The sequence below is a fragment of the Macaca fascicularis genome, chromosome 1 (assembly GCF_037993035.2).
Source record: "Macaca fascicularis isolate 582-1 chromosome 1, T2T-MFA8v1.1".
Taxonomy (NCBI): Eukaryota; Metazoa; Chordata; class Mammalia; order Primates; family Cercopithecidae; genus Macaca; species Macaca fascicularis.
This window is the reverse complement of record NC_088375.1, coordinates 136,723,608-136,746,189: the sequence shown is the minus strand read 5'-3', so window position 1 is coordinate 136,746,189 and position 22,582 is coordinate 136,723,608. Positions and strand designations below refer to the sequence as shown.

General features: G+C 33.8%; 1 protein-coding gene across 15 annotated transcripts in view; it reads right to left on the bottom strand.

Annotated features, from left to right (window-relative positions):
• DPYD (dihydropyrimidine dehydrogenase) overlaps positions 1-22,582 on the bottom strand; it is an 863,430-nt gene that overhangs the window by 590,810 nt on the left and 250,038 nt on the right. For all 15 annotated transcript variants that reach the window (XM_065549305.2, XM_005542629.4, XM_065549291.2 and 12 more), the window contains one exon: positions 11,207-11,294. In XM_065549305.2, coding sequence (XP_065405377.1) covers positions 11,207-11,294 — 88 coding nt within the window. The remainder of the gene's footprint in view (positions 1-11,206; positions 11,295-22,582) is intronic.

Sequence of the window (22,582 nt, the reverse complement as noted above, 5' to 3'; positions counted from 1 at the left end):
TAAAATAAATTTTAAAAAATGATTATTTAAATTCTGCCAACTTAATGTATTAGCCAAGAGTAGGGCTTTGGTTTCAGAGGGGCCTCAGTTAAATCCAGGTTCTAGTACTTGAGAAGGTTACTTAATATCTGTTAGACACCATTTACATAAATGTGAAATAGAGATATGAATAATACCAATCCAAAATTACTTTGTGAGAATTAAACATGACTTTGCACAGAACTTCAATAAATGCAGCTACTCTATTTATTTATTACATTTATATGCACAAAGTTTGTATTTTTAAAATGCATTAGTTTAATTACTTTTCTAAATATATCATAACCTCTTTAATTTTTCTGTAATATATAATTGCTAGCACACTGCTAGGTATATTGCAGAAGCTTAAAAATACACTTTAAAATGTGATCAACCAACAGTGGCATTAAAAGAGTAAGAGAAGTGGAAAAATACCTGACTGCGATACAATCTCCATAAAAGACAAAAGAAAGGCTATTTTTTTCCTGTAAAATGGAAACTTAACCAGAGAAAAAATAAATAGCAACCAGTTTTAAACTACAATATTCTAGGAATGATAAATTTATCAGTAAAATATAGATAAGGCTCAACAGACAAAACTACCAAGTAATTTTTTTTAAAAAAAAAGAAAAAATAAAAACACAAAGTAAGACCTGAAAGATCCAAAGAAGCAATTTTCCAATTAAATATTACTTTATTCTCATAATGGATATGTTAATATAATCTTTGATTAACCCAAATATCAATATCTTATTCTCTAAATTTAACTTATGAATTAAGAGTTGGATGTACAATTTATCTCAGTAACACAAGCAAAATGAACATCTGTTAACTTTCTGCCATGTAAGTTTGTGTATGGTGGGGGTGGGTGTGAACAGAGCCTCTGCTGTGTAATGTTCTTTCCATCTGCACACCAGGTGGCACTGCATGGTTAATCAGAAGATGATAACACACATCAAGATTCCTTACATATTTGGAGATAGGAAAGCAAATAAATCAAAACGTTGTTTCAAAAATAAAACTTTCTTAGATGTCCACAGTATTAATGCTTAATAATGCATTTAAGAGTTTATGTTTCCTGGCCGGGCGCGGTGACTCACGCCTGTAATACCAGTACTTTGGGAGGCTGAGGCGGGCGAATCACGAGGTCAGGAGATCAAGACCATCCTGGCGAACACGGTGAAACCCCGTCTCTACTAAAAATACAAAAAAAATTAGCCGGGCGTGGTGGCAGGCGCCAGTAGTCCCAGCTTCTAGAGAGGCTGAGGCAGGAGAATGGCGTGAACCCGGGAGGCGGCGGAGCTTGCAGTGAGCCGAGATCACGCCACTGCACTCCAGCCTGGGCGACAGAGCGAGACTCCGTCTCAAAAAAAAAACAAAACACCAACAACAAAAAAAAAAAGGGTTTATGTTTCCACTTCATATTGTAATCATTCTTGCAGTATTGTTTTCCCTATATATTAATTCCTGGCATAACTTATAATAGTGCTACGTAATATGAGTTTAAGAAACAGAAAAAGTAATATAACCAAACTAGACTGTATTTGGGAAGTTGGGAACCATATGACTGTTTTGGACACCCCTTAAACCATTCAAAGGCAAGATCTGAAGGAAAACTGATTTGATATAAATTTCAATTGCATTGCTTCTAAAATAGATTTGTTGTTTAAAATATCTAATGCAGTCCCTTAAAAGCTTTGGTCTTGCTTTAGAGTATATGGGTATTAAGCATTTAGAGTCAAAAAAGCTGTTTAAATGACAAAGAAAGAGATTATTAGATCACTTTATCTAATCCCGCTAATGAAAGATGGCATAGCTTAACTTGTATGTACAGGAAATAAGGAATGGATAAAACACAAATTATCCTCCAAAATTTCACATTTCTGTACTTTGGTAAGATTTTTCTAGAAAGAAATATATATCATATATGGAAATATGCCTAGTTTCCTCCAACTTGTATCAATCCCTGCCATTTCCACACCATTTTCCTTTTCTCTTACTAACCCCTCTTTCCTTCTGTGTATGTCTTCTTCAGTTCACCAAACTTTACATAGCAGCAATTTGTAAGATAAGAGCTATGTGGTTTGCAATGTGAAAATAGTTATCCAATAGTACATCTCCTAGCTCTATTTGAAAACCATTGTGTACTATGCACATGAATACAATGTAGTCTTGAATTCTCCACATTCAGCTTCATTGAATTGTGGGAGGTGGAGGGGAAGGGTTGTGTACTGTGATGTTCCAAAGGTCTTCTTGACGATATCCACTATCTCAATAACTTCTAATTTTATTAAGTATTCTAAAATTTATCCTTCAACATCAATATTCTACCCCTAGAGGACAATGCAGACCTATAGTATGATTACCAAATGGAAAACAAAACAAAACATCATGATGCTCCTAAGGACAAATGTCACATGCTGAAGCCCTAATCTTAAACGTGATGGTATTTGGAGATGGGACCTTTGGGGTGTAATTAGTTTTAGTTACATTCATGAAGGTGGGGCCCCTATCATGGTATTAGTGCCCTTATAGAAAGAAGAAACGTCAGAGGTCTTTCTCTTTCCATGTGGATAAACTAAGGAAAGGCCACATGAGAACACACAGGGAGAAGGGAGAGATCTTCAAGCCAGGAAGAGGGCCTTCACCAGAACCCAGACATGTTGGCATTCTGATCTCAGACTTCTAGACTCCAGAATTGTGAGAAAATAAATGTTTGTTATTAAAGACACCCAGTCTATGCTATTTCGGCATAGCAGCCCAACAAGACTAAGATAATACCCATAGTATATGTTCAATAATAACCCCTTCCAGGTTCAAATGACAATTAGCTCCCACAAAAAAAATGTAACTGGCAGCCACAAACAGCAGTTGAAAGACAACATTTTGCTTAGTTCATTAATTTTCCAGTTCTCTTATCAACTTCTCTTTAAGAGTTAATTAAACCATTGGAAACTACTAAAATTAATGCTTAAACAATGAAAACACCAAAAAGAATTGTTTTACTTCTTTAATTTAGGTAACTACCATAAGTATGTCTTTATTCCACGAAACACATATAGAAAAATATAATAAAAATTCCTCCATGTCTCCATCCAAAGAAATACAAAGAAGATAAATGCAAAGAAGGTAAATGCAAAGAAGATAAAATATGTTAAAATATAATTTGTGCTTTTTAATAAAAGGTCCTTTAAAATAAAAATATAAGCTACGGAAAGTTAAAATAACCTTATTGATTAATAAATTATCTCCTTTTTACAATAATATGGAAGACATAATGAGTTAATAGGGTTAATTAAAGTTAATCATTAATTAATTAATCAATACTTCAACAGATATTTATTGATCATCTACAATATGTAAAGACTTCTACAAGTAGAAAAAGCCATGATTTTTAAAAATGTTTCCTTATATCATCATCTTCATCACAAAACGTTCATTAAATACCCTAGCGAGTACTATCATTAAAAATTAACAAAAATACTTAAAGAAAATATCTGATATTCAGCACAGTAATGTAATACTTGACATAATTATAAGGCATCAAAGTAAGAATGACTTAAGAGTGCCTTTGAGTCGTTAATCAGAACTAATGAATATGTCTTTGCATTTTGTCAAAAACAAAAAAAGATAAAAGAGGATGCTTGGAAAGAGCCATGAATTTTAAGCAGTGAAGTAATCATGTATAATCTCAAAATTTCTCAACAAGTTATTACATTGCTTTTCATTTCTTCAATTGTTTCTCTTTTTTAATTTTCCAATGATTTAACTTCAAAAAACTTTATTGATGTTCTATTATATGTTCAGAAATGTGCTGAAATATGGAATTCAAGGATAAAAACCAACACCAACTCTCATAAATGTTTAATATACTGTGTTTGTGTGGGTGACAGGAGAGGGATATATGCACACAACCAAAAATAACAAAAAGAAAACTATATTCTTTACTATAAATGACATATATTTCATTATATATGAACACAGAATAAACTTTTCCTTTCTTTTGTCTTCCTTTCTTTTCTTTCTTTCTTATTTATTTATTTATTTTGAAACAGTGCCTCACTCTGTCATCCAGGCTGGAGTTCAGTGGAACCATCTCACCTCACTGCAACCTCCCCTTCCCACACTCATCTCCCATAATCAAACTACTTAGGAATCAGTGGCAGTTTGGTGAGCTTGGAATCAGAACAAGGAGATTCAGAGGTCTTTAAAATGGACTTCTCTGTTTATGTTATGACCTGGGCTCAAAGAACTCCTGGTCCATTGATTCAGGTGCCTTAAAAGAGACACTGTCAATATTTCTGATATTTCTGCAGGTTCCTTTTCTTCCTCAACACTTCTAAAGATGACCAGCCCCCACTGCCTGCTTCTGCAGATTAATATGTGCTTTCTATAGATATGTTAATATGATCAAAGAATAATTGCCCTACATCTATTTTATCTCCTTCTGGGGCTTTGCATGAACTCATTAAGTAATGATTTAATGAACTCTCAGCTGGAATTCTATTTCCCTCATTTCCAAATTCTTGGGAGCCATTTTACAATTATACCCAAGTACTTACAAGTGACACTAGATTAAAAAATATTACAAATAAAAAAGTAGATTGGCAAAATACTCAAGACTTGCTTTTTGCTTACAATTAAGTCAGGTTTATTTTTAAAAATAATCTATTCATAGTTGCCGATAGTGACTAAACAATCTACATTTTTATCTGGGGATAGAAGTAACGTGAATGGTCTAAAAACTTTATTGCATTTTCCTCTAAATAAATAGAAAGTATACACAACTATGTACAATTTAGAAATTCCTGATTAAGAAGCCAATTAAGAGTAACTGTTATAGAGAAGAATTCTGGCTTTGTGAAGGCATGAGAAATTTAACTAAGGGCCACTCTGTAGCAAATTTAATACCACAATCTATCAATGGATTTTCTTAATTATAATTATCTCTTCTTTGTCTGTTATAATATTTGGGAATCTTCACATTTAAAAAATATTATTTTCTGATGGTAACTAAAAGAAAACCAATTTGTGATAACAATGAGAAAAGTGAGGCTAAATATAAAGACTAATTCTTCTTGAGTATGAGCTTACCCTCTTTAGAATCTTAAGTGAGATGCTGAAATGTAGACAGAGTCATATTGGCTTAGAGTCACAATTGAAGTATGGATATTTGCACTGTTTTTTTTTTTCTTTCTTCATAAAACTCATTTTCCATGCTTTAGTTGCCATTAACTTCTTTTCTGTTACCTTTGATAGTCTTAATTTTCTTATCCATAAAAGAGTGTTAAGAATATCGACCTCAAGGACCATTTTAAGAGTTAAAAGGATAGATCATGTTAAGAATTGAGCCTGGAATAATATTCACTATTACCGCTGTTATTACCAATATCACCACTTCTAATATCACTATTCCTATTTGTTTATTTCATTAATAGTGTAATACCAAAATTATAATAATGTAAAATGTATTCCCCCTGGGTTCGGGCAATGTTATAATCCCCCAAAAATTGCCAACTTTGTTAAACCACCTATAAATTTACTTTACAGTCAAAAGAGTTGCATTTTAAAATCAATAATTGAAAATACTTATAAAGTTCCTACTATGTACCAGCCACTTTGCTAGGCACCAAACATTTGTCAATGAAAAAGTCAGAGAGAATCTACAGTCTTTAAGAAGCTTAACTTCTAGTGGTGGAAACAAACATGTAACTAGTCAATTATAATAAAGGGGGTGAAGAAGTGCAATACTACAGTAAAAGTCCAGTCTGAACATGTAGAAAGAGAGCAGGAACATAGGGTTTGTGTGGGGCAGGGGGTGAGGAAGATGATTCATTAATCCAGGCTAAAGTATGAAGGTATAGAGTAGATCATTACAAGTAAAATAATTGTATCAAATAGAAAAAAGGCATCTAAGTCAAGAATATAAATATGAAAATAAAGATAGCTCTAGCCCCATGTCCAAAAATGGAGGTTAAAAAAACTTCAGATAAGGTAAAACTAAAAACAGTTCAGAATGGCTGAATCACATAATTTAATAGGAGAAGTGACTAGAGACACAGCTGTGACCGAATCAAGAAGAGCCTTGAAAACCTTTGTGGGACTTTTCTTTATCTGGAAGGAAATATGGAGTTATGGAAGAGTTTTAGTGAGGAATGATGATCAGATCCTATTTCAGCATGATTACTACTTTTGTTGTGTGAATAGTGGTGGCCAAAGAGACTGATTGAGGCCACAGCAGTATTCCAGTGGCATTAAGGGAGGGGAGTGGTGGTAGCAAGACGTAAGTTCAAGGGAAATCTTTTGGGTAGACACAAGTAAAGCACTTGGTGTTGAAAAAGTGACTATTCATCTCTATAACATCTTCCTGTAGTTCCTGCTTCATAGTGACTATCATAATGGATTTTACTGCATTTTCCCTTTAACCCCTTCTTTCTCATGTACTCTAAAAACAAAAATTCAAAGAAAGAAAAACTTGTCAGAACAATATATAAAGTTTGATCAGTTACCTAAACGGGTCTTACTGGATGTTCTTTCCCTTGCATGCTTGTTTAACCTTTTTGGTACTGTCATGTTTTATGAGGCTATGAGAGGAAATCTATCAGAAGATGGACAATCAGAAAGAGAAAAAGAAATGGGCTCCTTTAAAACAAAGATCAAAGGTCCGTCTCTTCAGTTATCTGTAACAGTGATTCTTAAACTTGGCTCTAGAGTAAAATTACCCACAGAACTTCAAAAATAAAAAAAATAAAAAAAAACAAGGAATTATACCCATGTCCAGTCCGTCTACCTGACTACGTCCCACTCCTGAAATTGTGCAATATGGTTGTTCTTTTTGAATGTCTTATGATATTTCTGACTCAATTTAATACAAACCTAAACACTTAATTCAGATTTCTTTATTGTTTTTTAAATTCTTAGCACAGTGTTTGGGACACTGATTGTAGTCATTCAATACTTATTTAACTCACTAATAGCTACTTACTGATAGGTGTTGAGTATACTATGGGAAAAAGGTGTTTAGTCCATCAGGGTCCTCACATTGCATAGCATTGACTATCAAACTTTAGAGCCACATTTAAAAAATACATTCTATTTTATTGCAGCGTGTATGTGCAAGCACACACATCAAACACACACACACACAGCTGAAAAACATTTTTCACAAAATAACACTTGCCCTAACCATAGCCAACACACTTTGATATTTTCTATTCTATTATTTTCTGGTTATTTTTATAAAATAAAGGAAGAAACAACGGTTGTAACCTATTATGTCAATTTCAATACCAAACAAAGAAAGCCATCCAATATTTTTTAAAAGCCTTGTATAGTAGATGTTCCAATTCTACTTCTCAATACTGTCAGTAACATGCTGTCCAGGTGCTTTGATTTCAGTAAAACTACCAAAATTTTAGAGTCTTTAAAAAAGACTCCATTTTGTGAAGATAACAGACTGATTTTGAGTAAGACATAGGGCTTTATCTTAGTACTTAGAAGAAACTAAACTTCTCATGGCTCAAGAGACATAAATCTTTAGAAGTAACAATGATGTACATTCAATGAGATAATTTCCTTAATGAACTCTGGTAGTATTAGTTAGAGAAAACTCTAAAAGTGAGATACTTTTCATGAGCAATGTCACACACAATAGTTAAAATCAGGAAACATGCAAACAGACTTATCTTAATACAGTGGGCTTAATGAACTATCTTCATTAAGTCATAGTTAATTAAAAATATTTTTTATTTTACACAATGTAACATAGAACAAGATGGTAGTTATAAATACACAAGATCAATAACTATGGCATTTCCAACTACAGAAAGAGAAAGCATCTCCTTTTTTTTTTCTTTATTTTTTTTTTAGACGGAGCATCACTCTGTCACGAGGCTAGAGTGCAGTGGCAAGATCTCGGCTCACTGCAACCTCCGCCTCCCAGATTCAAGCGATTCTCCTACCTCAGCCTCCCGAGTAGCCGGGACTACAAACACATGCCACCACGCCTGGCTAATTTTTGTATTTTTAGTAGAGACGAGGTTTCACCATGTTGGCCAGAATGGTCTCGATCTCTTGACCTCATGATCCGCCCACCTCAGCCTCCCAAAGTGCTGGGATTACAGGCGTGAGCCACCATGCCCAGCCTGGCATTTCCATTTTTAAAAACTACCTATGTAACCAACATGTATGCACCAGGTACTAAGAGTGTTTTCTTTGCTACTAAGTGCTTTACTGATCTCATGTGTCAAACACTAATGATGATGCACACCTGTAACAGAGACTTTTATTTCTATCCTCTCTCAATATCTGTCATCCCCTTTCCCTATGATTCTAGACATTTGATGGAGATTATGTCCATCCAGCAAAAGGCAATACTTCCCAGCACCCTCTGCTGTTGCCATGCTGATATGATCAGTTTACAGACAATGAGATAAAAGAAGAATTGATTTGTGTCACTTCTGGCTCATAAATATAATAGTAAAGGAGCTGCTTCCCTCTTTCCCACTTCTATTAGCATGAATGTGAACATGGTAACTACCCATAGACCAAAGATGGAATTCAGGTTTGAAAATGGCTTACACTGTTACATGAGAAAGAACTAAATGTTTATATTGTTTTACTCTCTATTGCTTTCTGAAAGCGCTGAAACCTATATCCTAAATAATATGGAATTCCTATTCTACATTTCCTCCTACAAAATCAGTGAGAAAGGGTAAATAAAATAAGTGAGTAAAGTTTAATTACAATATGGAAGCAAGGTTAATGAACAAAAGCATGTAAGGTTGTGTGGCTGTCCAAGTAATCGACAGTTATATGGTAATACAAAGGTCATAAATTCCCAAATCGACACACAAGTGTCAAATAAACATTTCCTAGAGAATACGGCTACTTGTCTTCCACAGACTGAAGCTTTTCTTTTTTGACATGATGAATTTTTTTGTGTATGTTTCATACAAAATACTGAAATAGAGCATAACTGCATTCTCACATCACTACACCAAAATGTCAAAGATTCACTTCTCAGCATGAAAATGCACAGCACATAAATATGAAAGGACTCTACATTCTAAATGCTGTATTCACACCTCAGTGCAGAATCAAATGGAGACAACTGTATTGTGAACCAGTATAGCATTATCAAATAATATATTTATGGGGACATAATAGAATAAAATAAAAAAGTTGAAACTATTGATTGTTTCAGTTAGAAGGTGTTTCATGGTTATAACTACTCAGAGTGTTGAACAATTTAATTATTCCAAGTTTTTGGAATAATTTGCTTCTTATGTAATTAATTTGGATATTTCAATGTATTGGTTACTATATTGTTCCACATTTCTTCAGTACAGAGATCCTTTGTAGATGAAGTTCTTACAGATACATGTCATAATAATTGTATCAGTATATACTCAAGTAATGGAAAACATATCTCTTAGTACAATGGTGAATTTCAAATAGTTATTTGATAACATTATCAGTATTGCAGACCTAAAGCCTGATGAAATTTTCCACTTATTACTGACCAAGCATTTTTGATCATGTGTTTATTGACAGTAATTGGAACTTATAGACACCTACCCAATTTCTTTACATTAAATTCTCAATACAAACGTAATGTTGAAAAGTAAAGCTAAAGTCAAATATAATATGCCTAAAAATAGAACCTAGGGAAAATATCAGATCTTGCCTCCTTCCTACTTTTGATATACACAATAATTATAATATTGTAATTAAGATCATATAGACAGATACTAACGGCAATAGCACCCAAAATTTTTGAAAGGAAGGAGGTTCAGTTGAGACATTTAGGAGCTAGATGACAGTGCAAATTTATATTGCTTTCCATAATTTTTCACCTAAAAAATGGGGCTGACAGACATGGTCTCAGATACGACATTCTGATAAGAAAAGTTTAGTGGACAAAGAAGCATTAATAATGACTGCACTCCAGAAAGACAATAAAAAAGGACAGCTGCCAAACGAACATTACTCAGTGTGTGATCACTTAAAGTGGTGATATTTAGAACTTCACATTCTGGGTGTGAACCGCCAAAGAGACAGACAAAGTAAAATACAAGAAGAAGGGTTTATATTAAAAATGAGTAACAGTTTAACACATTGCTCCCAACCATTTTAGTAGCAAGGACCAGTTTCATGGAAGAAAAATTTTCCATGGACCAGGTTGGAGAAGAAGGATGGTATCGGGATGAAACTGTTCCACCTCAGATCATCAGGCATTAGTTTTAGATTCTCATAAGGAACATGCAACTTAGATCCTTCACATGCCCAGTTCACAATAGAGTTTGCACTCCTATGAGAGTCTAATGCCATTAGATTCTAATCTAATCTAATGCTGATCTGACAGGATGCAGAGCTCAGGCAGTAAGGCTCACTTGCCCACTACTCACCTCCTGCTGTGTGGCCAGGTTCCTAACAGTACAGTACGACTTCATGGCCTTGAGTTTGGGGATCCCTGATTTAACATACTCAATTTATATGCCATAATTGCCCATAGTACAAATCATATCAAAGAATGAATATGACATGCATGACGCAAAGACTAAGTCAAGTCAACTTACTTGTTCTCTTTGGTCTCTCAGTAAACACTAAGTGGAAGAAAAATGTTAGAAAACTCATTCCCTATAACAAATTTAGGCAAAATATGAGAAAACAGTATACATTGAGTGCTTCAGGAGTAATACACTGTCTATGGGACTTTCACAACACTGATGGAACATTTAAAAAATTCAACCAAATAAGAAAAGTCTTAGAAAATTTTGAAAAACGAATAGCAAAAGGGAACCAGCCAACTCTGTCCTTCATTATCACTTTAGACAATTGTTGTATCATAAAAAGAAAGCTACAGCCTCTAGACAGATTCTGAGTTTCCAGTGACATGACTTGAAAATATTTTCTTCCTAGAGATTCTCACTGGTGACGATGGTGTGGTGAAAGAATGGGAAGATTAAAAAAAAAATCTTGCCAAAATCTCTCCATAATTAAGGTGAAACAACACAACTACTTGTAAAATAGAAATTTAGTTACTTGGCCAAACATTTCTATCTGTTATTCCCTGAATAAATATAACTTCCATCATGAAAATGTCTGAAGGAAGTCATTCTTCTGGATATTGCTAGGAAATAAAAAATATATTATAAGTAAATATATTTAAGAGTAAACTACTCACCTATTCCAATGAAAGCAGCTTTGTAGCCTTTTTCTTTAAAAGTGCTAAGAGTCATTTCATTCACTGAAAGGCTTTTACCACAAATTATCTATAAGAAACAACATTTTGCATAAGAAAATTTGGCAGTTGATTAATTAAAATCTTAACATCTAATATCAAAAAGAATGAAAAGTCTGGCAAAAATTCTATGAGACTCTATATAAAATGTGACAACATTTTTGTCTTTTAGTATACAGGTTTACATACATAAAATAGCATATAAATAGAACAGGAATATGTTCTATTAAGGGCTAAATGCAGAAGAAAAGCCAGTGTCATTAAAATCATCAGTAAGCTTCCATAGCTTGCATAATATGTTCAAAGCACGACGTGGGGCATTTAAATAATAAGATGATAAGATAGCATTTCCAGCATCAATGTACAGTCAAGTAGGGGCAAATACATACACAAAAAATATAATATAAAACAGGCTATAATCACCACATGTGTATGAGAGTTCACAGGCTGGGGACATTCATTTTACCTAAGCTTAGAAGATCAAGAATACAGAGAAGTGGGATTTCAAATAAGGCCTTTAAAAGGAAAATACAGGATTTTGATAGGTGACATTGTCAAAGGAAAATGAACAAAGTCTGGAAGCAGAGGGTAGTCACCCCTATTAAAAGTCACAACACTTGGGTCAGTTCTCAGACGAGACAATTTTCACTTCTGGAACCTGCTAACCAAAGAGGTGTCAGGGTCCCTAGGAATAAAGACCCTGAAACATCCCAGCAAGTCAATACTGTGATTCCCCTAGTCCTTTCCCAAAGGAAACTATGGTCATTTATCCAGGCAACTAAGCCCTGGAAAAAGGGGAATAATCGGACATTTCAAGGACTACCAAGTACTGGTTGTTCAGTAACATTGATACTTGGAGACATAAGAGCGGGTACCTATGGGGCAAGGCAAAAAATGGAGCCTGACTGAAGTCTAGTTCACAGTGGACCCCCTGAAACCACAACCCAGTCAGTGATCATTCTCCTAGTCTCTAAGAGTATAATTGAAATTGTCAAGCTTGTCAATTGAAGTAATCCCTACACTGGGTCTCTGGTCTGTGAAGTAAGAGCTATAAAAGCTATCGTAGTTGGGAAGGTCACATTAAAATATCTGAAAATCCAGCCAAGAGATTAAATCAAAGATAATATCCTATCCTGGGTGCAATGGGATGAGGAGAGATGGTAGTGGTCCCTGTCATATCCCCATTTAATCCACCAGCCTATCCCCGGCCAACACCAGAGAATTTCTGGAGGATGACTATAAACGTCTGCAGGCTTAACTAAAGAGTAGTCCTGACTGCAGTTTCTGTTACAGATGTGGTATTATTGCTAGAGAAGTTTTATAAGGCCACACATACACTGCATGTGGCCATTGATTTGGCAAATGCATACTCCTTCCACTCCAATTAGAGAAGAAGATCAGAAATAGTTCAGAGTCAGAGTACAGATAAGAATATTCATTTATAGTTTTGCCTCAGGGATATGTCAACTCTTTTCAGTAATAATATATGTAATCTGAAGCGATCTGGACATCCCACAGAACGTCACAGTGATTCATTACATTGACGACATCGTGCAGATCAGACAGCATGAACAAGAGGTGGTGAGTATGCTGGAAACTGTTAAGATATCTGCCCTCCAGAGGGTGAAAGATTAACTCTATGATGAGGGACTGGCCTCTCGAGTGAAGTTTAGAGATCCAGTTATTAAGTATGTGCCAGTAAGTCCCCTTGAAAGTAAAAGACGAATAGCTGCATCTCACATTTCCTGCCATATAAAAGGAAGCACAATGCCTGGTAGGTTTGTGTTCTGAAGGCAAAACGTTCCTAAAAACAAAGTCTCTAAGCTGAGTCATAGAAGAAGAGCAATGTATACCCATGAAATGATAATTACAGCTACACTGAATAGTGCACCTAAGTGTACAGCTCTCTTCTAAGTACTGCATATACTGACTCATTTAATCCCCACAGCAGCCCCATGAAGTGTTATCAGTATTTTCATTTTACAGATAATGATACTAAAGGACAAGAGAGCTTACATAACCTTTATTGCAGTCACATATATAGTCTAATTTCAGAGCCAACATGCATAATTGCTGTGCTCTTGTGCCTCTTGAGGTTAGAGGACAGAGCTGGCACCATCCTCAAGGGCAAAGAACAGCATATTGTATGTGAAGACATACTAAAAAGGTTGTGTTTCAGGAGTATAAAGTGCAAAGCAAGCAATGGAGCAAGAAGCTGGAGAGGAGAAGATGACTGGAACTGGATCATAGAGTGTCATGTTTTGTCTTCCTAAAATAGTAATTCTGTTTTTATATTGGCAGATATGGTAACTGTCAGAAAGTTTATAATAAGGGGACAACCAAGGTGAGTTGAGAACTAATATTGAGAACTCTGGAAGGTATCAAACAACATTAAACTGGAACATTAATTAAATATGTATTATTCAAAGCATTTTATAGTAATTAATAGTGTTACTATTAGAATTAGTAGACTTTGATGCCATTAAAATTATCTAATAGTGAGGCTTTAGAACTTTAATGTGTTCTAACTTTTAAATAATACATATTTTATTGGAAAAGGAAAAGAATTTCGCTGTTTGTTTTATGAATCAAATGCCCTTCACACCAATATATAATACAGGTTAGACATAAAAGAAAACACCAGGTCCAGACTTGCTAATAGAATATTAGCAAACTGAATAAGAATGCCATTTTCAAAGTTGAGCAATGAGTTAATTGGTGGAGGTGATTCTCAAAATACTTAATCTTAGGTTTACTTTATTCAGTGCCTCTGCAGGAAGATTCAAGAAGACCTCCCAACCTTTTTGAGATGGGTATTTGTGGGAGAAGGCACAGTAGTTTAGTTTAATAGTGACTTTTTGTGATTTATCAAAGAGGAATGAAGACCTCCCAATCCTTCCACCACAGCAGAGTGAGCATGTCTTTGATTTTGTAACATATAAGAAAGATGCTCAGACATTTTGTATTTCTACAGTCTGATTCTACTGTAATACATAATAGTGTGCAAATGGGAATGGAAAACAGTTGAGTTTTCCTTTTGTGTATGGAAAGCTGCAAAGACAAGTATCTTGACTCTTGATATGAATCTACTGGGAAGGAGACCAGCAAGACGACTTTACCATGGACAGACATTGTGGGAAAGATGGAGGACGGTCATCAATGGGCAGCAGATCCCTGGTAGAAATGAGGACAAAGCAATAACAAGAACATTCCATGGAGTGACAGGCACCAGACTTCCTTCCTTTCTGTGAATGAGAAACTATTCAAATTTCCCTTTCCTAAAAGCCTGAGGCCCCAAATATTTGCCATGCAAGAAATGATCTATTCTTAAAAAGAATTAGAAGAAAGATTCCTTGACAACAAAGGTAAAGCTCTGCTTACATTATGCCTTGGGAAATTGAGATGAAATGTGTGTTAACTAAAACTAGAATTGCAAGACAACTACAGCTATCAGGAACATCACGTTGGCTGATAAGCTATGAAATCTCAATGCCATTTGTTAAATAGATATGATGCCAGAAAAATAACATTATGGGCATTTGTTTGGTGTTTTTGTTTCTTTATTCCTGGTACTTTTATATATGTAATACTTTCTGTCTTGACTTTCTTAGATACGGATAACAGTATATATTCTACCTTCCTCTAATAACTTTAGTAATGTATTATTAGATATTTCCTATCTAAATTCGGAATACAAATTCAATCTATTTCAAGTTCAGCGTAACAGTCACTACTTTAGTCCAACAGTTCTCAATGTCATGTACCCTGAGCCAAAGTTCCATCTAATAGTCTCTTAGGGATTTGATGAAAACTTTCTTTTAATACTATAATATGTATTTATACACATAATAACATTTATTATGCAGTATAAAGGCTTACAACTTTTTTTGTGCAGTATAAATCTTCAGATAAAATAGGTGATGCCCATTATTTTTAAAAATCAAATAAAAACACACAGACTCTTCGTGGTTTTCTAATAGAAAATTTGGTTAAATAGACCAAATATTTCCAGATGCTCTAAGATAGAAAATAAAATGAAGAACTTTTGAAAGTATTTTGCTTTCTTTAGAAATGAAAATTTAGTGTACATGTTTCCTTGTAGGAGAGAAATAATATGATTTTATATTTATTTTCTAATACTACCTCACAATCACAGATATTCTTGGTTCAAATAACCATAGTGAAAAACAAGATGTTATTAGAGGTTATCAAGAAAAAGATAATACCTGTATTAGATATTTCATCTCAAACTATGAAGCAGAAGAAATGTATAGAAATTACAATTAAGTTAATCAATTAGAATTATATCAGAATACTTTGGGAAATGACAAATATACATATTTTAAATATGCAAAAATACAGTATCTTCATTCATATTTTATACTTTTAACTTTGAAAAATTAGAATATAAAGACCATGAAACAAAAATATGTATTTCTACTTAAATTCTGAGTTGCATTACCAAAAAAAAGTATTTAATCTAAGTGATTTGTAACACTGACACAAATATCACAAGAGATTCTACTGAAGTGCATCTTAGCTTAAAAATAATTTGTAGGGGTCTATATTAGAATTTTTATTACAAAATTAAGAAGTTTTCTAAAAATAAACATCAGCTAAGAAGCCATTTCTCCTAAAGGGAATACACAATTTTATTACACTATAAATGATCCTTTGGTGTGAAATCAATTGAGAGTATACTTGGTAAATTAAAAAAATGTAAATATGGCTAATAAAGTGAAAAAAAACTGAATTCTACACAAGAATACAGAAGCAAATGAAAATACTATCCTACATAACTGTTGTCTATACAGGGAAAAATATACTACTTTCTGAAGAAAAATAAAAATAATAAAATAATGAAAACACATAGATGCTGACAAAGATTTTACTGAAACTAATAACTTCAAATGTTTTCATTATTCAATCTATAAAACGAAAATGAAATAAGTATACAACTCAAGATTTTAAAAGAAATAACAAGTTCCACTCTGATCTTGGTTATTTCTTCCCTTCTGCTAGCTTTGTGAATATTTTGCTCTTGGTTCTCTAGTTCTTTTAGTTGTTATGCTAGGGTGTCGATTTGAGACCTTTCTAGCTTTCTGAAGTGGCATTTAGCGCTGTAAATTTCCCTCTTAACACTGCTTTAGCAGCATCCCAGAGATTCTGGTACATTGTCTCTTTGTTCTCACCGGTTTCAAAGAACTTCTTGAGTTCTGCCTTAATTTCATTGTTTACTCAGGAGTCATTCGAGAGCAAGTAGTTCAATTTCCAATTGTGTGGTTCTGAGTGAGTTTCTTAATCTTGAATTCTAATTTGATTGTGCTGTGGCCTAAGAGACTGTTAGTTATTATTTCAGTTATTTTTCATTTGCTGAGGAGTGTTTTACTTCCAATTATGTGATCGATTTGAGAGTAAGTGCCATGTAACTCCAAGAGCGGAACTGAAGGAGATAGAGACATGAAAAACCCTTCAAAAAAAAAAAAAAAAATGAATGAATCCGGGAGCTGCTTTTCTGGAAAAAAAAAAATATATATATATATACACACACACACACACATGTGTATGTATATATACCAATAGGTAGACTAATGAAGAAAAGAAAGAAGACTCAAATAAACACAATAAAAAATGATAAAGGGGATATGACCACTGACCCCATAGAAATACAAATAAGCATCAGAGAATAGTATAAACATTTCTATGCAAATAGACTAGAAAGTCTAGAAGAAATGGATAAATTCCTGGACACATACACCCTTCCAAGGCTGAACAAGGAAGAAGTTGAATCCCTGAATAGACCAATAACAAGTTCTGAAATTGAGGCAGTAATAAATAGCCTACCAACCAAAAAAAGCTCAGGGCCAGATGGATTTACAGCTGAATTCTAGCGGAATTACAAATAGAAGCTGGTACCATTTCTTCTGAAACTATTTGAAACAATTGAAAACAAGGGACTTCTCATTTTATGAGGCCAGCATCATCCTGATACCAAAACCTGGCAGAGATACAACAAAAAGAGAAAACTTCAGGCCAATATCCCTGATGAACATTGATGCAAAAATCCTCAATAAAATACTGGCAAATGAAATTCAGCAGCATATAAAAAGCTTATCCATCACAATCAAGTTGGCTTCATTCCCTAGGTGCAAGACTGGTTCAACATATACAAATCAATAAGTGTAATTCATCACATAAAGAGAAATAAAGGAAAAAAAAAACCACATGATTATCTCAATAGATGCAGAAGTCCTTTGATAAAATTCAATGTCCTTTCCTGTTAAAAAATTCTCAATAAACTAGGTATTGATGAATATACCTCAAAATAATAAAAGCCATTTATGATAAACCCACAGCCAATATCATACCGAATGGGCAAAAGCTGGAAGCATTCCCCTTGAAAACTGGCACAAGACAAGGATGCCCTCTCTCACCACTCCTATTCAACACAGTATTGGAAGTTCTGGTCAGGGCAATCACGTAAGAGACAGAAATAAAGAGTATTCAAATAGGAAGAGAGGAAGTCAAACTGCCTCTGTTTGCAGATGACATGATCCCATATCTAGAAAGCCCCATTAATCAGCCCAATAGCTTAAGTTGATAAGCAACTTCAGCAAAGTCTCAGGATACAAAGTCAGTGTGCAAAAACTGCTAGCATTCCTATATACCAACAATAAGCAGACAGCCAAATCATGAATGAACTCCCATTCACAACTGCTACAAAGAGAATAAAATACCTAGGAATATAGCTAACAAGGAAAGTGAAAAACCTCTTCAAGGAGAATTTGAACCACTACTCAAAGAAATCAGAAAGGGCACAAACAAATGGAAAAACATTCCATGCTCATGAATAAGAATAATTAATATGAAAATAGGCATCCTGCCCAAAGCAATCTATAGATTCAATGCTACTCCCATTAAACTACCATTGACATTCTTCACAGAGTTAGAAAAAACTACTTTAGAATTCATATGGAACCAAAAAAGAGCCCACATAGCCAAGACAATCCTAAGCCAGAAGAACAAAGCTGGAGGCATCATGCTATCTGATTTCAAACTATACTATAAGGCTACAGTAATCAAAAAAGCATGGTACTGGAACAAAAATAAACACACAGACCAATGTAACAGAATAGAGATCTCAGAAATAAGACCACACAAACAACCATCTGGTCTCTGACAAACCTGACAAAAACAAGCAATGGGGAAGGGATTCCCTATTTAATAAATGATGCTGGGAAAGCTGGCTAGCCATATGCAGAAAATTGAAACTGGACCCCTTCCTTACACCTTATACAAAAATTAAATCAAGATGGATTAAAGGCTTACATGTAAAACCCAAAACTATAAAACTCTAGAAGAAAATCTAGGCAATACCATTCAGGATATAGGCACAGAAAAAGATTTCATAATGAAAACGTCAAAAGCACCTGCACGAAAGCAAAAATTGACAGATGAGATTTAATTAAACTAAAGAGCTTCTGCATAGCAAAAGAAACTATCATCAGAGTGAATGGGCAATCTACAGAATGGTAGAAAATTTTTGCAGTCTATCCATCTAACAAAGGTCTAATATGAGAATCTACAAGGAACTTAAACGACTTTACAAGAAAAAAACCAACCCCATTAAAAAGTGGACAAAGGAGGTCAGGCACGGTGGCTCATGTCTGTAATCCCAACACTTTGGGAGGCTAAGGCAGGCAGATCACTTGAGATCAGGAGTTCAAAACCAGCCTGGCCAACATGATAAAATCCCATCTCTAATACAAATACAAAAAATTAGTCATGTGTGGTGGCGGTCACCTGTAATCTCAGCTACTTGGGAGGCTCCAGCAGGAGAACAGCTTGAACCCAGGAGGTGGAGGTTGCAGTGAGCCAAGATAGTGTCATTGCACTCCAGCCTGGGTAACAGAGTGAGACTCCATCTTCCATCTCAAAAACACAAACAAAAAACAAAAACAAACAAACAAAACAAAAACTTAGGCAAAGAACATGAACAGATACAAGAAATAACAGATAAGAGAAATAAGACATTTATGTGGCCAAAAAAACTTATGAAAAATGCTCAAATTCATTCAATCATTGGAAAAAATGCAAATCAAATCCACAATGAGATACCATCTCACACCAGTCAATATGGTGATTATTAAAAAGTCAAGAAACAACAGATGCTGGTGAGGCTGTGGAGAAATAGAAATGCTTTTACATTGTTAGTGGAATGTAAATTAGTTCAACCATGTGGAAGACAGTGCGGCGATTCCTCAAAGACCTAGAACCAGAAATACTATTTGACCCAGCAATCTCATTATTGGGTATATGCCCAAAGGAATATAAACCATTCTGTTATAAAGATACATGCATGTGTATGTTCACTGCAACACTATGCATAATAGCAAAGATGCGGAATCAACTCAAATGCCCATCAATAATATACTAAAGAAAATGTGGTACATATATATACCATGTAATACTATGCAGCCATTAAAAAAATTAGATCATGTCCTTTGCAGGGACCTGGATGGATTTGGAAGCCATTATCCTCAGAAAACTAACACAGAAACGGAAAACCAAACCCTGTATGTTCTCACTTACAAGTGTAAGCTGAACAATGGGAATACATGGACACAGGGAGGGGAATAACACACACTGGGGTCAGTTGAGTGGGGCAGGGAGAGGGAGAGCATCAGGATAATTAGCTAGTGTATGTGAGGCTTAATACCTAGGTGATGGATTGACAGGTGCAGCAAACCACCATGGCACATGTCTACCTATGTAACAAACCTACACATCCTGCACATGCATCCCAGAATGTAAAATAAAATAAAATAAAAATAAATTTAAAAAAAGAGAATAACAAATAAGAATAGCAGGGGAAAGCATTATAAAGATATAGTCAGCAATTAAAGAATAAGAAAACAAAACTTTGATAACTGCTTAAAGAAAATATTAACTAGATAAGAAAACACAAAGTAAATTTAGAGATGCAAGAGCAAATATAATCATAGGCACAGATGAGATATTTTTATAGTATACTGAAATAATAGTCTTAAATTTTTGCTAATAAATTCAAAAACCTTAATGAAGCAGAAATTTTTCTAGAAAAAATATATTGGCAAAATTGACAGAATAAAATCAGTGGAAAAAACTTATAGAAGATATGGAGAAAAATGGTCATAGTTCTATTTCATAAGAGGGCTTGGAGAAGATGACAACTTCCAAATTTAGTAAAAAAGATGTGTCAGGATAATATTCTTACCAATGAGAAAATAATAAAATGCTTAGAAGTTTAATTTTATAAGGCTAATATCACTCTATCATGAAAAACTCACAAAATAACAAACAAAAATAAAGCAAAACAAAAATAGTCTTTGTACATTCAAAACTTGTAATGAACAATAATATTTGACTGTTCCCTGCTATATTTCCAGTTTTAATATCCATTACATAAATAAATGAATGCAAAAGAAAAAATTTTAAAAATACTAACAAATTGAATCTGAATTACATGTACAGAAATAAACATGATGCCAAAATTGATATATTCTAGAAATTCAATGATTAGTATAATTCAACACACAAACTGAACATAAGTATTTACAAAGGGGAATTAAAAAATTTAACACACTTTATTAACTTTTATAATTAATAAAATTTATTAATGTAAGACTAGAAAAATATTTATTCAATATGATTAAAAATTCTATTTCAGAGAGAAGAAAAAGTATTCCATGAATTATACCTCTTTTGTTAACATGCTAGTTATTGAAATCGTGGAAGAAAAAAATACATACAAATAACAAATAAAATTATCTTCATTTTCTTGTAACATGATATTTGACTCGAAAAAATTAATCTTAGAACTAACAAGGACTGATTGGTTAATAAGTATAAGACAAACTGAAATTAAAATATTCAATAGGAAATGCAGCTAAAAAAGATAGTTGGGAGTGAAGATAATGTAATGAAACTGAACTGGGTTCTGGATATAATCAGTTTATGTTATTAATAATATGCTTATTAAACTACGAAGCATACAGGACTGGATTTCACAAAAAGGATGGATCTACATGGTTCTAGTCCTGGCATATTACTTGGCAAAAATAAGTTCTGAACAATTATTTGTTGAGTAAATGAAAAAACCTATTTGGGAAGTAGAGAATAAGTAGAAGAAAGAAAAATTAGAAGAATAAACAAGATAATGCTAGGCCCATGAAAAGTCAAAGTACATACATACGTATATAAGAGAACTTATGTATCACATGCTACATGGGAGTCAAACAGTATGAACCCACAAATATAGTTCACTTCTTTGCCAGGAAATCATTGTTGACTTTAAAATATATAATACTAGTTGAGAGGGACAAAGAGAAGGAATTATAAAAAGAACCTCGGTGATGACTTTTCAAAAGGAGGTAACAAGCATAGACCACGTTTTGAAAATGTACCCTCTTATGGCTAAAGTTCATAAGTCATAAAAGCTACAAGAGTATCTCATCAACGGATACAAATCCTCAAAGTGAAAAAGAATCTCACTGCTATCTTTCCTCAGAATTGTATATACAGTTTATTGTTTACAAAGCAAATTTGAAAACACCATTTCCTTCACATCTTAAAACAGCTTCAGAGATGGACAAGACAGTACTATTAGCTTTCTAATTTAGGTTCCATTTTTTTCCTCAATAATGTAACAGATTCAGAGTTTAAAATTCAAGTGCATAAAATGTTGAAAAAATTTTCCCACACCTTCTCAAAGGCGATCTGTGCTATCAGATTCTTATAACTTTCCAGAGATATTCTTTGCATACATAAACAAGTATTTCACTATTTTGTAGAAATATTAGTAGCATACTTTTTATTTGAGCCGATTTTGACCAATGTTCGAGATATTAATAGACTTTGCCAAAGATATCTGACAAGAAAATAAAAAGTGGCATGACTATAGCTAGGATATTTCTTGGCACTCAGTATATTGCCTACTACTGCGCCTTGATGAGTTTTCAAAGAGCAATGGGTATGGTCTAATTTATGCAATATATCTGGTCCTGTGAAAACTGAATGCAATTTTGCAATTTTATATAAGATAAATGTAGAAATAAAGCCTAATTTCTTTTTTATTTTTTATTAACATATAATAATTGTACATATTTATGGGGTATGTGTGATATTTTGATATATGCATACAATGTGTAATGATCAAATGAGGATAATTAGGATATTCATCACTCAAACATTCCCCATGTCTTTGTGTTGGGAACATTCATCTTCAATTCAGTCATAAATACCAACTCTAATAGTTGGAAATTTCAATCATCATTTCCT